Here is a 14,531-nt window from a genome sequence, read left to right as displayed (position 1 = left end):
GCAGTGCTCAGAGCTGCTCCCAAAGCAGAGGGACCCCCCCCCCCCCCATCCCCCAGCCATCCAGGGTCCTAGTGACCTCAGATGCGGGCGGCTTCCTGTGTTTGTCTGGTGTTCTCAGTGCCAGGCCAGGCCAAAGGCAGTGGCAGCAGCTGGGCCCTACGGGGTGACCTCTGGGCAGTGGACCAGGGTCCGTGCTCTGCTCCACACGCCTGGCGTGGGAACAAGTGTAGGGCCTGAAAGGCCAGGCGAGTCGGCTCTGCTGGTCCTCTGGGAATGTTTCGGTAATCAGGACAGCTGCAACCACAGCCCCGGGGCCCAGGGCGCTTAATGACTTTAATGGCTTCATTTTTCTTCAGAAAAGCGGGACTGGGATGTAGATAGGCCCTGACCCACACAGAGGCCACAGCGGGCAGGGCCATTTGCTTGATGCTGATGGAACAGCAGCGGGGGGCACCCCCTGGGGGGTGGGGGCAGAGCAAGGCGCGGCACGGTGGGGGGCTGGGCTCCCCAGCAAATGTCAGAGAACTCACTGGGAGGAAAACCCTTGGTGAGGTGAAGGCTTTATTCAAACCTCTGCGCCCTCAATGGCATTTAATGAAGCTTCTGGGATCAATTCCCTCTCACCCAGCTCTGGGAAGGCCAGGAGGGGGATCCAGGTCACCCACAAGGCACCTCGGAAACAACGCCCCCCCCACCCCACCTCCTGAGCTCTCCCATCCTCTGCTCTCTACACGAGCTGAATTTCTCGCTCTGCTGAGACCAACTGAAAACCACCTTAGAGAGGCCACAGGCCGGGGCAGCGTCTGCAGAAGCAAGTCCTGACTTGGGGTGCACCCCCACCCCGACACTCTACAGTGGCTGAAGCAGAGCCCAGAGTGTGGAAACGTCCAGGCGGTGGTCAGGCCTGATGCGAAGCCCCGACCCCTCGATGCCTCTCCAAGACACCGTTAACTCCCCACCTCGCCATGGAATGGAACGGTTGGGGCCCACAACGCTGGTTTCCCCCGGAGGCTGGAGAGCTTGTGGGGTGAGGGGCCGGCCGGAGGGTTCGGGCCAGCTTGCCCCCACCCGCCCTGCTCCAGGCTTCCTCAGCGGAAACCGTGCTGAAGCTAGTTCTGTCAACCGCGGTGTGCGCCCCAGCCAACCCCTTGTCCAGGAGGCCAGTGCAGGCTGCAGGGGATTGAGACGGGCGCAGGTGGCCCCCAGACACCTGCCAGGCCCACCAGAGGTTTCCAGGACGAGGAGCAGCTCAGGGCCGGGGTGCCGGGAGGTATGGGGCTCACTCAGGACCCGGCATGGGTGGCCCCGGGGCCGTCACTTGAGGGTCTTCACCATGTAGGGGCCCTGCAGCCGGTAGCCCAGTTTCCTGTAGTAGTTCCTGGTGCCGACCCCTAGAAGGCGCAGAACACAAGAGACTCGGTGAGTGTGGCTCAGGGAACCTCCAAAGCCACCCACGCCCGCCCCTGCTCCGTCTAGTCCCGGAGCCCAGCCTTGGCAGGGGAGAGCCACGGTCCAGGCTGGGGACATTTCACTGCTCTGCATTTGAGCCACATGAAAGCACAGGGGCGGCTGCAGGGCCGGGGGACAGACTGGCCCCATGGATGGCGACACCACAAGGGGCGGCTGCAGGGCCGAGTGCCTGTCTCACTCCCCAGCCGGCCTGGTCCCCAGGCGTCATGGACCAGGGAGGGGGATGTGGCTGGCGTCCTTTCCATCCACGGGGAAACAGCGTCCCAGAGTTCCTGCCTCCTCGGTGTCACTTTAGCTGGAGCTGGCGACAGACATCAATGAAACGGATGAGCAGGAAGAGCAGCAAGACCATAGGCCAGTTTCCTGCTTTGATATTTTGTGGGGTTTTGGCTGTTTTTCTGGTGGTGGTGGGGAATATACCAGACAGTGTTCAGGGATTACTCCTGGTGGGGCCCAGGGGACCACTTGGGTTGTCGGAGATCGGGCTCGGGTGGGCCATGTGCCAGGCAAGAGCCCCATCTGTTGTCCTAGCGCTCTGGCTGCGTTGATGGGTTTTGCTGGGGGGGCGACTCCCAGCTTCCTGCTTGGGGATCACTCCTGGCTATGTGCTAAGGACCAGGTGGTGCCCGGGATGAACTCAGGCATCCTGAGAGCACAGTCTGTGCTCGGAGCAGGCTTGCGGGCACCGAAGACACATTGATTTCAGTCTCTAGTAAAGATCCACACGGGGCCAGCCGACAGTACTGCGGGTGACGGCGGGGAACGGGGGTCCTCTCTGGGAATATAGTACAGCATCAGCACCTGGCTCACGCTGAGCTTTCTTGGAGCAGGTACTCAGGGGTAGAAGCTGCTGGTTCCCATGGCCACGTGCTCTGTGTATGAGGAGGCATTGGGGTGCTGCATCCCATAGCAGCTGCCCCCCCCCCCTTGCACGGGGTCCTCCTCACACCTTCCCCAACACTTGTAATTTCCTGGGAACTGTCACCCACCAAGTGTGAGCACCCTCACTGGCTCTTGACTTGCATTTCCTGATGGTTGGGGGCGCCGAGTGCCTCGGTGTGAACCTTTGTCTTCCTGGGAAACCGCTCAGATTCTCTGCCCATTTGGGCAGGTGGTCATGGGTATGTGTGTGTGTGTGGGGGGGGGGGGGCTCTAATGGTGCCCAGGGGCCACCTCTGGAGATATAGCCCCGGTGCTGTTGAGAGAAGCTGGATCCAAGCCAGCACCCGTTCTGCTGCCCGCTTTGGCCCCTTCCTAATGGGAGTCCCGCCTTCCATCAGCATAACAGGCACGAATCACTTCCCATCTGAAAGGTGACCTTTCCGTGCTGTGACTGGTTTTCTTGGCTACACAGAAGCTTTTAAGTCCCACTGTTTTTCATTGCCTTTGCCTTTGGGCATACATTTTTTTTTAAATCGCTGTTAAGGAATTTTATGGTTTCAAGCCTTTAGTCAATTAATATTCGTGAAGTAAAAGTAACAGCCACTTTCACGCTTTGCCGTGCAACTGATGAGCGACTCTAGCGCCCAACAGGACAGAGTTCCCACGGCCCGCTCTGGGCTTGAGGCGAATCAGTGTGTTTGCTTCTGGTCCCTGTGCGGTTTGTAGGCCAGTCACGCTGATTCTGTTCCGACAGCTTTGAGGACCAAGAAAGGGAGTGGCCCTCCCAGCTCCCGTCCTCTCCAGGATAACATAGAATTGGTGCCGAGGGTGGTCCTGGTGCACTCAGCCTTGTCCCCAGATCCCTGTGTGGCAGCTCTGCACATGCCGGGCCTTCATGGGGCCCGGCAGTTTCCTGTGAATGGCCTGTCTTTCCTTCCGGCTCCATCTACCCGAGATTTTATTCTTTATGATGTGATCTTGAATCAGATGATCTTTCTTTCTTTAGTCATTTTTGGAGTCATTTAATATCCTGCAACTTTATTGAATTTAACAGTTTTCCTTAAGTCTTCTGCAGATTGCAACAACTTCTTTTCTGAGTTAAAAACATTTCCTTTCTTTTCCTCCCCCCCTTCCGTGTCCCCCTCTTTTGTGGGGGGTCCTGCACTCAGGGATCACTTCTGGCAGGCTTGGGATGCTTGAACCCAAGCTTGCTGCTCTGCACTCCCCCATCTTTCTATTTCCTGATTAGTTGTTCCAGCAAGAACCCTCGAGACTATGCTAATGAAAGTGGCAGGAGTGGAAGCCAGCCCTCGTGTTCCTGGTAACGAGGAAACGCTTCCAGCTTCTCACCATTCTGACCGCAGCTGTGGTCCCACAGAGCCGGCCTTTTAATCATGAGTGAATGCTGCCTTGTGGCAAACGCTCCTTCAGGATGATCTGATGACTGTGCTGATGGCGGACCAGACGCTGAAGCTCCCCGTGTCCCTGGAGAGGCAGTTCTGCCCCTTTTCGGTCTCTTGCTCCTAATGTATCTGATTCTCTTCACTGTTACTCCGATAAGGATTTTGGCCTGCAGATGCTGCTTCCTGACGGCATTCCTGTCTGGGTTGGATGCTGGGGAAGGCTGGCCTCAGACAATGAGTCTGTTGAGTGTTCCTTCCTCTTCTATTTTGGGGAAAACTTTAGAATCAATAGTAATACTTCTTTTCAAAATACGGTAGCACTGTCCTCCCCTTGTTCATCGATTTGCTGGAGCGGGCCCAGTAACGTCTCCATTGTGAGACTTGTTGTTACTGTTTTTGGCATATTGAATACGCCACGGGGAGCTTGCCAGGCTCTGCTGTGCAGGCGGGATACTTAACATACATCTGGTAAAATTCACCTGCGAGATTATTTGGTCCTACACTTGTCTGTTAGGAGTTTTTTTTTTTTTGGTTTTTGGTTCTGATTTAACCTCCTTACCAGTAACTGGTAGTGTCCAGATCTTTTGTTGGTTTAGCTTTTATCTGTCTAGGAATTTATCTACTTTTTTTGATTATCCAACATATTGATGTATAATCACTGAAAACAGTCTACTAACCCTTTTGTGTTTCTGTGGTATAAGCTGTGACAGTCCTTTGTTTCTGATTTGCGTCTCTATTTTACTTATTTCCACCCTCTCTTTGTTTCTCCTATTAGCTTTGGGCTCTGTTCTGCCCTTTTACTAGATCCTTAAGCTATAAAGTTGTTTGGAGATTTTCTCGTTTTTGAGGTGGGCACCTACTTTAAACTTCCTGCTCTGCTTCCATTCCCGGCCCCAAGTTTCGGTGTGTTGTATTTGTTTCATTCGTCCTATCTCTTAAACTTCCCTTCTGGCCCACTGGTTATTTGGTAGCCCCCTGTAGAATCACTGGGCTGTGGTAAAGCTTCCGGTTTTCCTGTTTCATACCACACCGGTAGGAAAAGGTACCTCACACGATTTTGAACTGAGTTTATTAAGATGCGTTGTTGTGGCAAAATACAGGATCTATTGCCAGATTGTTGCCTGTGCACTTGAAAAAGAATGTTTATTCTGCTGCTTTTGAACGGGATTTGGGGAGTATTTGGTTCTAGTTGTTCCACTCTATCTTTTTAACTGTAAGCATTTCCATTGCATAAGCAACTGGCCGCAAGGCAACTCTGTGGTGAAAGATTGAATGACTGGCTGACAGTCGATGAATCTGGCTGCAAGTGACCACAGCGCTCCCGTTTTCACACTGCCCAGATCTCAGCTCTTGGGTCTCTACAGGGCCAACCAGCAGTGGCTGATGACAATGGTGAACACTAAGGACACTGAAAGGGCGGGGGCGGGGGGAGGAGGGAGTAGCGGACAAGAAACGAAGGCTGATGGGCAATTCTGTCCCCAGTGAAAACATCCTTAAAGAAGGAGCAATAGTCCAGCAGGTAATGCACTTGCCTGGCACATAGCAAACCTGAGTTTCACTCTCTGGGACCCCAGATGTCCCCCACGCATAGCCAGGAGCGAGCATCTCCAGGTGGGTGGCCCAAACTCCAAAACAGAAGGAAGCAAAAGTAAGGGCGTTTCATACTATCAAAGCAGAAGTGACTTGTTATCTGCAGGTTATCACTAAAATTCTGGCACAAAGAAAAGTGTATAAACTACCTGAATATTTATGAATGGAGAATCCTGCTAGTCGTTAAAAATAAAGAACTCACCCACATCCCGCCAGGCCAAAAAAGCCCCTCAAAGGACTGAGGCGCACACCCTTGGTGACTGTGCCCGTGTATAGCGACTATGAACCATCTGCAACAGTGACAATGTCGGGAGGATTTTACCACACACGCCAACTCCGGCAAAGAGGCCAGTTAAGCAGCCCGTGAACATGAACAAGTGCTCAGCAGTGCTGTTATCAGGGACACATGAAAGCCACCAAAGTATCTGTCCATGCTCTTCACACTCCAATGACAGCCTCGGCCATCCGCCCACCCTGCCTGCAAGCAGAAGTGCGCTTGCTGGCACTTTAAAAAACCACTTTACAGAATTACAGCTGAACACACGTTTATGCTCTGTAGAACGCAAGCAAGCGCCTCCACCCCCAGTACAGGCTTCAGAGAGACACAGGCCAAAGGGCCTCACGATACAACGACCAATAATGCTCTCACACAAGAAACCACTTAAACAGCAGGAGTAAAATGAACAGAAGACACCTGCGGAATCCCGGACGCGGGTGAAAAGGAGCATGACCGCCTACAACATAACTCAGTCACCTGACTCGAGAGAAAAAATACAATGGAAATGATCCCGCTCACAGATGGAGACAACCGCACTGACCTGGCTGGGCTGGGTGGGGCTCACGGCAGCGGTGACACAATTCACCACTTACCAGTTCTCAGACTTCCTACTGGCTACACTCTAAAGAATAAAGTTTAAGTCATTCTAACTACGTGAATGTTGTTCACAGGGGAAATCAAGTCTCCATGTGTGAGGAAAGTCGAGTTCAGAGATCGCAGCTGGACAAAGAGTTCAGGTGCAGTGACAGACACAGTGTCAGGCACAGTTAAGAGTCACAGGCACAGAGACAGGCACAATCATAGGCACAGTCACAGACACAAGTGACAGTCACGGGCACAGCCACAGTGACAGATACAATGAAAGGCACAGTCACAGTCACAGAGACAGGCACAAGCATAGGCAATCACAGGCACAGGTACACAGGCAAAGGCAAAGGCATAGGCACAGATACAGTGATAGGCATAGAGACAGGCACAATCATAGGCACAGTCACAGCCATAGTCACAGACACAAGTGACAGTCACGGGCACAGCCACAGTGACAGATACAATGAAAGGCACAGTCACAGTCACAGAGACAGGCACAATCATAGGCAATCACAGGCACAGGTACACAGGCAAAGGCATAGGCACAGATACAGTGACAGGCATAGAGACAGGTACAATCATAGGCACAGCCACAGGCATAGGCACAGCCATAGACAGACATAAGTGACAGTCACAGCCATAGTCACAGGCACAAGTGACAGTCACAGGCACAGCCACGGTGACACGCACAGTCATAGTCACAGATAGGCACAGCCATAATCACAGTGACAAGCACAGTCAGAGGCACAGTCACAGACATAGTCACAGGCACAGTGACACGCACATATTCATAAACACAGTCACAAGCACAGTGAAAGGCACAGTTATAGTCACAATGACAGCCAGAGTCACACAGTGACAGGCACAGCCATGGTCAGAGTAACAAACACAGCCAGTCACACAGTGACAGGCAGAGTCAGTAACAGTGGCACCAGAGTCACACAGCAGTGACAAGCAGAGCCACAGTGATAGGCACAACCATAGTCATAGACATAGTGACAGGCATAGTCACAGTGACAGGTACAGTCCCAGTGGCAAAGGGCATGCGTGCTTGGCCAAGTGTGTCCTGCGGCGTCCGCAGAGCCTGGGCGAGGACATTCACGCCAAGGACAGTGCTGGCCCAGCCCTGCAGCCTGTTCACGTCTCGAGCAGGAATCACGTCAGGGACCTGGAGGTTCCAGTCCGCTGCGCTCACAGGGCTGGATTCATCACAGCCCGAAAGCCAAACCCGAATGTCTGATCTTTTTTCTGATTAGATGCATAATATAGATGATTATTCATGATCATTTAATTAAAAAAGCAGGGAAATGAGTGAAAATGACGCCGTTTAAATTACTTGTGGGGGATCAATTAATCAGGCATTGAGAGCAGCACATAGCGCCAGGCATTAATAAACGCCAACGGATTTGCTAATTTTGTTCATCCGCTCCTGAAAAGAAGCCTGATTCCACCTCAGTGAGCACCAGGACGGCGAGCCTCTGGCTGCAGCGGGCCAGGGGCTTGCACCGAGGGCTCAGAAAGGGCCATGCAGCTCGTGTGTCCTGGGTGGACACAAGGGAGCTCATCACCCATCCCTGCGCCAGGCTGCCCTGACAAGGCACCGAGGCAGTTGGAGCAGACAGGGAGCTGGGCCCCCTGTCCCTGCTGCAGGGGCCAGCCTGAGGCCATGACAAAACACAGTAGCCACCAGGAGCTCTGGGGGGAGCTGGCAGGAAAGGGTGCCAGGGAAGGCCCCACCACCTCGCTCGCAGTGGCCAGTGAGGTTGGGTCCACGCCAGGATTGGCCGCCACCAGCCCAGGGAGCATCAGTCAAATCTCAGCGTTTGGGTGACTCACGACCACGCAGACGTGGCAAGAGTCCCCGCGGTAAAGCCGCAGAACAGCCGGTCAGGACTAGCACTGAGAAAGAAACCCATCAATCCTTGTCAGAACCCAAATGGGGGGCCGGAGGCATGTACATCTGCAGGCGGGCGCCGGGCAGCTGCTGGGGCTCACTGGCTCCAAGGGCAGTCGGGGAGGTCCTCCCTCCATGGTGGGCACAAGCGCCCCCAGTCCCTCTGCAGAGCGAGAAGCCGAGTCGAGGTCCCACTTCCCTGGGCAGCCTGGGGGACCCCGGGTCCCGGGGGGACAGATCTCGATCCTAGATCCCCCTGCTGCTGCCTAGACCATGCTGTGGAGAATACAAGCCCCCCGCCTGCAATGGAGGAGACTGCTGGGTGTGGGGGCGTCCAGCCGGGGGCGCCCCATGCTGCCTCGTCCCCTCGCCCAGTCACCGGGCTGAGGGCAGCCACATCCGTTCCCCGTTGCTCACACATTCCCCTCATCTCTCCTCCGCCTCGTGTGGGTCTGGCCTTGCGTTGGTTCTTGGCCAACGGCCAGATTAATTTTCCACTCCAGTGCGCACAGATAGAAGATGCTGATGACGGAGGCAGCGGCTGCGGGGGAGGGGGGTCGGCCGCGCATAGCAATTAGCCTGGCACGCGGCCCCTGTGACGGCGGCGCCCATCGAGCTGCCAACAGCGCGAGAGGGGGCAGGCGTGCGCGCGTGGCGGTGGCGGCCATCGACAGCTCCGTGTGCCCTTTGGAAACTGCCGGGCAGGGGGACACGGGGACCTCTGGTTTCCATGGTGACCGTTGGTGATGGCATTCGGAATTGTGCGCTCGGGAGCCGAAGGGTGATGGCGTGAGCGTCCTCCCGCAGAGGGGAGACAGAAAGTGCTTTCGGGGAGCCTTGTCAATGGCAGAATGCTAATTATCTAGGTGGGTGAGCATCAGGGACGCCAAGTAAACCGTGTTTGTTAACCTCAAACAGATCTGCGCTGAGAAGCCACAGGAGCAAGTTGGTGACAATACCAAAGCCCCTGGACTTAATAAGGACTAATTAATCACTCGGAAATTCAGCAGCAAGCAACTGTTATTTCCCCGCCTACATGTTGTTTTGTAAACAGTTTGTTCTAATACCACTGATTTACATGGAGAGAAAGAACGCTTTTCTCTTTGTGGAAAAAGAATGTTTTCTTACTCTGACACGTTAATTCTGAGTCGAGCCTAGCCTGGATGCAAGCAGGAAGCAAACCAGTTTCTCCTGGGGCCTCTCGAGTGTGTGTGTGGGGGGGCACCCTGGGATGGGACAGCCAGCCTGGAACAACCTCCTGTGACCGCCCCCACCCCATGCAGAGGAGACTCAGGCCCTGTTCACGACTCCCAGCCCCGTACCCCAGGACTGGGGAGGGAGCCCAGCGTTGGTCTCAGCTTCGCATCTTGAATTTCGATGGCTAGAGTGTAGGGCTGACTCTGACACACAAACTGGACTAAGACAACCGCCCGGACTTCAAAAACCCACACAGAGGAACCAGGCCCAGTGGCACCTGTCCAGCAAGGTGCTCTCCGCTCCTCTCAGACAGGAGGGGCACCTGCTAGGCCGCTCCAGCTCAGAGTGACGCCTGATCAGCAGATCGGACTCAACAGTTAAGAGAGAAGCAGCTTGTGCTCCCGCGGGGAAGAACCAAGCCTGGGGCTGGGGAGACTCAGTTGGAGCCCCCCGGGCACGTGCTTACATGATCTGGGAGCGGAACCAAAGTCCCAGGCAAGATGCCAGGGCTTGTCGTGCCACCGAGAAACACTCAAAGCAGCTCCTCATAAGCTCCCACCATCATGGCACCTGAGGGATGGGGACCTGAGTAACCCGCTGGTCTCGAGCGCCCATTGCAGCCGGCGTGATGACCAACTTACATAGAAGCGTCTGGCTTGGAGCCAGGGCAGGCCGAGAGCAGGGCAAGGTTGGGAAGGAGGGGATGAGGCAGGGGCAGGGGCAGACTCACATGCCACGGCTGGGAAAAGCTTCCCCCTCCCTTTCCCAAGGGGAACACCAAAGCCAGGCTGGACAGCTCCGCGGCTGGGTGTGGCTGTGCCCAGTTTCCACGCCCTACCGGAACACCAGGAGTGACCTGAGCACAGAGCCAGGTGGAGCTCCCAGTCCAACTCAGTGAACACCCGTCCACAGCAGGACTCTAAGGAGGGCCGGTCCATGCCCAGAGGACCCCTCAGCCGTGTAAGAACCCCCACACGGGGGACAGCTCAGCGGCTTTGCATGTGCAGGAGGCCCAGATCTGGTCCCAGAACTGGCACCATCAGGTCACCAGCACTGTTGGGAGGAACCCCGGCACTGCCCACGACATGCACCTCTAAAAGTGACCTGAAAGAAGCTGCTGCTTGGGGGGTGAGCAGCAGGAAAGCGACTCCACAGGGCGACTCAGAGCAAGGGCCTAGGAGTGGACAATGGTGATCACATTCCCAGACAGCACACAGGCACACACGGGCACCCAGGGCAGGGGTGTGGGTCCTGGAAGGCCCGAGGCTCCGGAACTAGGGGGAGGTGGGGCGTCTGGAAGATGCAGCTATCAGGACTCCTCTCCCTGCCCAGGGCCACGGCGCTACCTCCCCCCACCCCCACCCCCCGCCCCAACCTCAGGGTCAGAAGCTCCAGCCCAGCACAGTGACATGCTGGGAAAGCCACTCTGGGGAAGGTCAGATGGTCCCTGCAGAGGGACAGGATTTCCAGCCCTGCCAGGCCCCTCCAGCCGCCACCAGCATGGCCCTGGGCAGCCCCTGCCTCAGTGGGCCCACAGAGCAGCACATGCAGAGCAGGGGTGAGGAGATGCCAGCAACCAGGTTGAGGAGTGCGCCCAGGCGGGCGGGTGGCTGCGGCAAGGGTCAGATGGATCAACTGGCCGCAGCCTACCGACCTTTCCCACTGCCTGCCTGTCTGCCCCATCACCCATCTGTCTGTCCATGGCCTGCCCATCTGTCCCACTGTCCATCTGTCCCTCTGTTCTGGCCACATCTCCGAGATCCCATGATGGCCAGCACACAAGGGAGGGCTTGGGCCAGTCCCACTTCCCCACCTAAGGTCGGAGCCTGGGTAGTGGCTGTGTAGCCGCGTGGGTGGCCCTGTGCACGGGGTCAGAGTCTCCTGCCCACTGCCGGGCTGTGGTCAGACAGCTCCGCCCGCAGCACCAGCTCTCGTAGAGAATAGCCCTTTGGGTGTGACCCCTTACCTGAGATCACGGCCATCTTCCCCGAGCCGTGCTCCTCCCGGGCGATGCGCTCGGCCTCCTCCATCAGCAGCATGCCGAAGCCCTGCAGGGGGAAGGGGCAGCCAAGGGCTCCAGACGGGCAGCCGGGACAGCCCCCCAGGCCACTGGGGACCGTGACCGCCCCAGTCCAGCCCGGCATCCCCTGCAGCCCGGATGGCCCCTGATGGCCTCAGCACTGCAGAGCTGGGACCGGGACAGACCCTCGGGCCCAGGGCAGGGGTCCAAGGATTGCCAGGAGGCCCCTATTTAAAACGGCAACTTCGTGGGGCTCAGCTGGACTCCACCATCTGAATCCCAGTGTCTCTCTTCCTCCCCGGCTCACCCACAGAGGGCGTGATCTGGAGAAACTTCCATCTCCCAACAGAGGCCTCTCCCCTCTCCTCTCCCAGGCCTTGGTCACCCCGCAGCTTCCCCCCGAGTCTCTCCCGCACTGGACCATCCTTCAGCTCCGCCACACGGGTGCATAGACCCCCCACGCCGGCCCCCGGCCCCGCCTGCTTCCCAAGCTCCCAGCTGCAGCAGCAGCGAACGAGCGGGTACCTGGTGCTGGAACTTGGTGGGGTCACGGCTGCTGACAGGCACCACGCTGCCGTACACATGCAGCTCGCGGACGATGGACACGCCGCCCACCAGCTCATAGCGGAAGGTCTCCTCAGAGCAGCGCCGCAGCCGCAGCAGCCCGATGAGGATGTCCTGCTCGGGGTCCTCGTAGGACAGGAAGGTCTCCCAGCCGCCGCTCGCCACGTAGTCCCGCCGTACCAGCTCCACCTGCCACGGGATGGGTCAGTCCTGGTCCCCCCCTTGCCCACGAGGCTGGGTCAGTCCCGGCCCCTCCCGTGCCCATGAGGCTAGGTCAGTCCTGGCCCCTCCCATGCCCATGAGGCTGGGCCAGTCCCGGCCCCTCCCGTGCCCACGAAGCCAGGTCTGTCCCGCCAACCCTCCTTCTGTGTTGCGCCTGGCAATGCTCAGGGCTGTCTCCTGACTCTGTGCTCAGGGATCACTCCTGGCTGGCACAGGGGACCCTAATGGGGTGCCAGGGATCAAACCCGGGTCAGCTGTATGCAAGGCGAGTGCCCTCCCCACTGCACTATCACTCGGGCCCAGAAATTCATTCTATGAGTGTATCACGCATTATGATTTCTGTTTAGTCACGTATGGGGTAGGAACTCCGCCCCCTTTGTGGATCAGGGAAAGGAAAAACAAGTTTATAATTTCGTTGACAGTTACTAGGATTAAGCTGCGTGATCTCCAGAATCTGGCCTGGGCCTGGCTTCTGTTGCACATACTGGAAACAGTTTACAAATCACACCAAGGCATAGCTCTCCGCGGGGGTGGGGGGGTGGGGGTGGGGCACCACTGCGCCTCCAAACTGCCCAGCATGCCCCCTGTGGCCCTCACCTCAAACACTGGAGCCTGCTTTGGGGGAGAAAATGTGTGATTGGTCCCCCGCGCCCCTGTGGCTCTGAGAGAGGGCAGCACTCCCGGGCCCTCGGGACACTGCATCTCGCAGAGTGAGTTAAGAGACAAATCCATCACTGCAGAGGGCTTGGGAGGTGGAGGTGGGGAGACACCTGTGGCAGGCTCCAGGCTTCTGGTGTTGATTCCTGACGCAGGTGCCCATGGACCCCGCAGAGACATGACAGACTGTAGCAACATACAGCCCAGAACCTGCCCCCTGGCCTGGCTGGAAGGGGAAGGCCTGTCCCCCCAGGGGAGCAGCTGAACCAGCACCTTTGTCCTCGGTGGGATGCTCGCTGCATCCCTGGTGTGGCATGCTCACCGGACAAACCAATGACCTGTGTGTGGTCTCTTGGCTTTTCTCAAAAGGCCCCATACATAAAAACTTTCAAACCCTTGGCTTGGAGAACAGAAACGCCAATGCAGATACCAGGGGGTGCCACGGAGAAGCAAACCCCACCAGGAACGGACCCGGGGTCAGACTGTCCACACAGAGAAAGGCCAGCACACAGATGTGGCCAGGCCCGGCTAGCTCTGAGTGGGGGCACCTCGTGGGGCACATTCAGGTGGACTAGGTGGATAGTCCTTGGCCTCAGCGAGGTCACACTGAGGGGCTCGGCAGTTGACGGCCGTCAGCACATTGGACAGTGAAGGTTCCGGAACTTGACCAACCCCAGGCTAGGTTTCCCTGGACCCGGCTGAGCTGGAACGAGACTCAGTCTTGTGGCTTTCCTGGCCTGGCCACGGAGCATCCAGCCATGCGTCCCTTCCGCTTTCCTGGCTTCATATCCGGCTCTGAGCCTCAATCCCGCTTTGCTCTTGGTTGATTCGCTGGCATTTCGGCTTGGGAGTGAGCTGGGCTTGGCCAAGAAGCAGGCCCCCACTGCTACAGAGAATATGGCCACTCACCTGGTACGGGCGAACCTTGTGGTGGATTTCTTGGATCCCAACCTCTCGGGTTCTCACGTCTCGGCACTGCCAGAAGCAAATGAGAGGGAGGAGTCAGAGTTCGGTTCGGTATAATCACCTCCAGATTAAAGAACCGAATTTACAAAATCCAGCCATTTTTAATCAACCTGATGGGAGAAAGCAGAAGGAAAATGCCTCGGGAGAGCAGAATCCGAGGGTGGTGAACGCACAGAATCACACTGGAGGGCGAGAACTTAAGCTAAGAGCAGCATCCAGGGGCGCGGACAGCCCCCAGCCTGGAGTCAGCTCGAAGCCAGGCCCGCGGGAGATGAGAAGCACCCCCCCCCCCATGTCCACACACTCGCCGTTCTAGGAGAGTTACTGTGTTTTAATAGCTGTTATTTCGATCATTTTCTAAATGTCAAAATCAAGACCGCGGAGACGGCTGCTTTTGCAGAGGGCATGTGGGAGAAAGGGCGGAAGGAGGAAAGGAGGGGGGTGGGGGGGGGGGAGAAATGAGGGAGCAGGACCTGGGGCCACTGACTGAATCTGTCCGGAACTTTGGGGGCCTCCCTGGACAGGGTATGGCCAGAGGCGGCTCCGGTAGGCCCACAATGCAGGTGGCAGGTTCCCAGCGGACCCCGGCCTACAGCGGCATCTGGTGGTACAGCCTGCCTGACGGCCTTCCCTGCCCTTCCCTGTGGAAACTATTCTTACGTTGCTAACATTTTCCACCCCTGAGGAAAGATGATCCTAGGTCATGTGAGGTCAGGAATCTGCCGAGAATCCGATTAGAAAGACAACAGCTCCTGATTCAGTTCGGTGAACGATCAAGGCCCAGGGCCCAGGCCCGCCTGA

The 14,531-nt window shown here is 56.9% G+C and overlaps 1 protein-coding gene across 1 annotated transcript in view; it reads right to left on the bottom strand.

The window, feature by feature from the left end:
- Nucleotides 1–1,201: 1,201 nt before the first annotated feature.
- The window catches only part of ELP3 (elongator acetyltransferase complex subunit 3), a 31,808-nt gene continuing 18,478 nt past the window's right edge, over nt 1,202–14,531 (bottom strand). Inside the window, exons 12-15 of the mRNA XM_056114080.1 lie at nt 13,674–13,739; nt 11,847–12,074; nt 11,268–11,349; nt 1,202–1,391 (exon numbers count right to left, since the gene is read on the bottom strand). Of these exons, the coding sequence (XP_055970055.1) occupies nt 1,315–1,391; nt 11,268–11,349; nt 11,847–12,074; nt 13,674–13,739 (453 nt within the window). The 3' untranslated portion in view covers nt 1,202–1,314. The remainder of the gene's footprint in view (nt 1,392–11,267; nt 11,350–11,846; nt 12,075–13,673; nt 13,740–14,531) is intronic.

This window comes from Sorex fumeus, unplaced genomic scaffold (assembly GCF_029834395.1).
Source record: "Sorex fumeus unplaced genomic scaffold, SorFum_2.1 ptg000024l, whole genome shotgun sequence".
Lineage (NCBI taxonomy): Eukaryota > Metazoa > Chordata > Mammalia > Eulipotyphla > Soricidae > Sorex > Sorex fumeus.
This window is presented reverse-complemented; position numbering and strand designations above follow the sequence as displayed.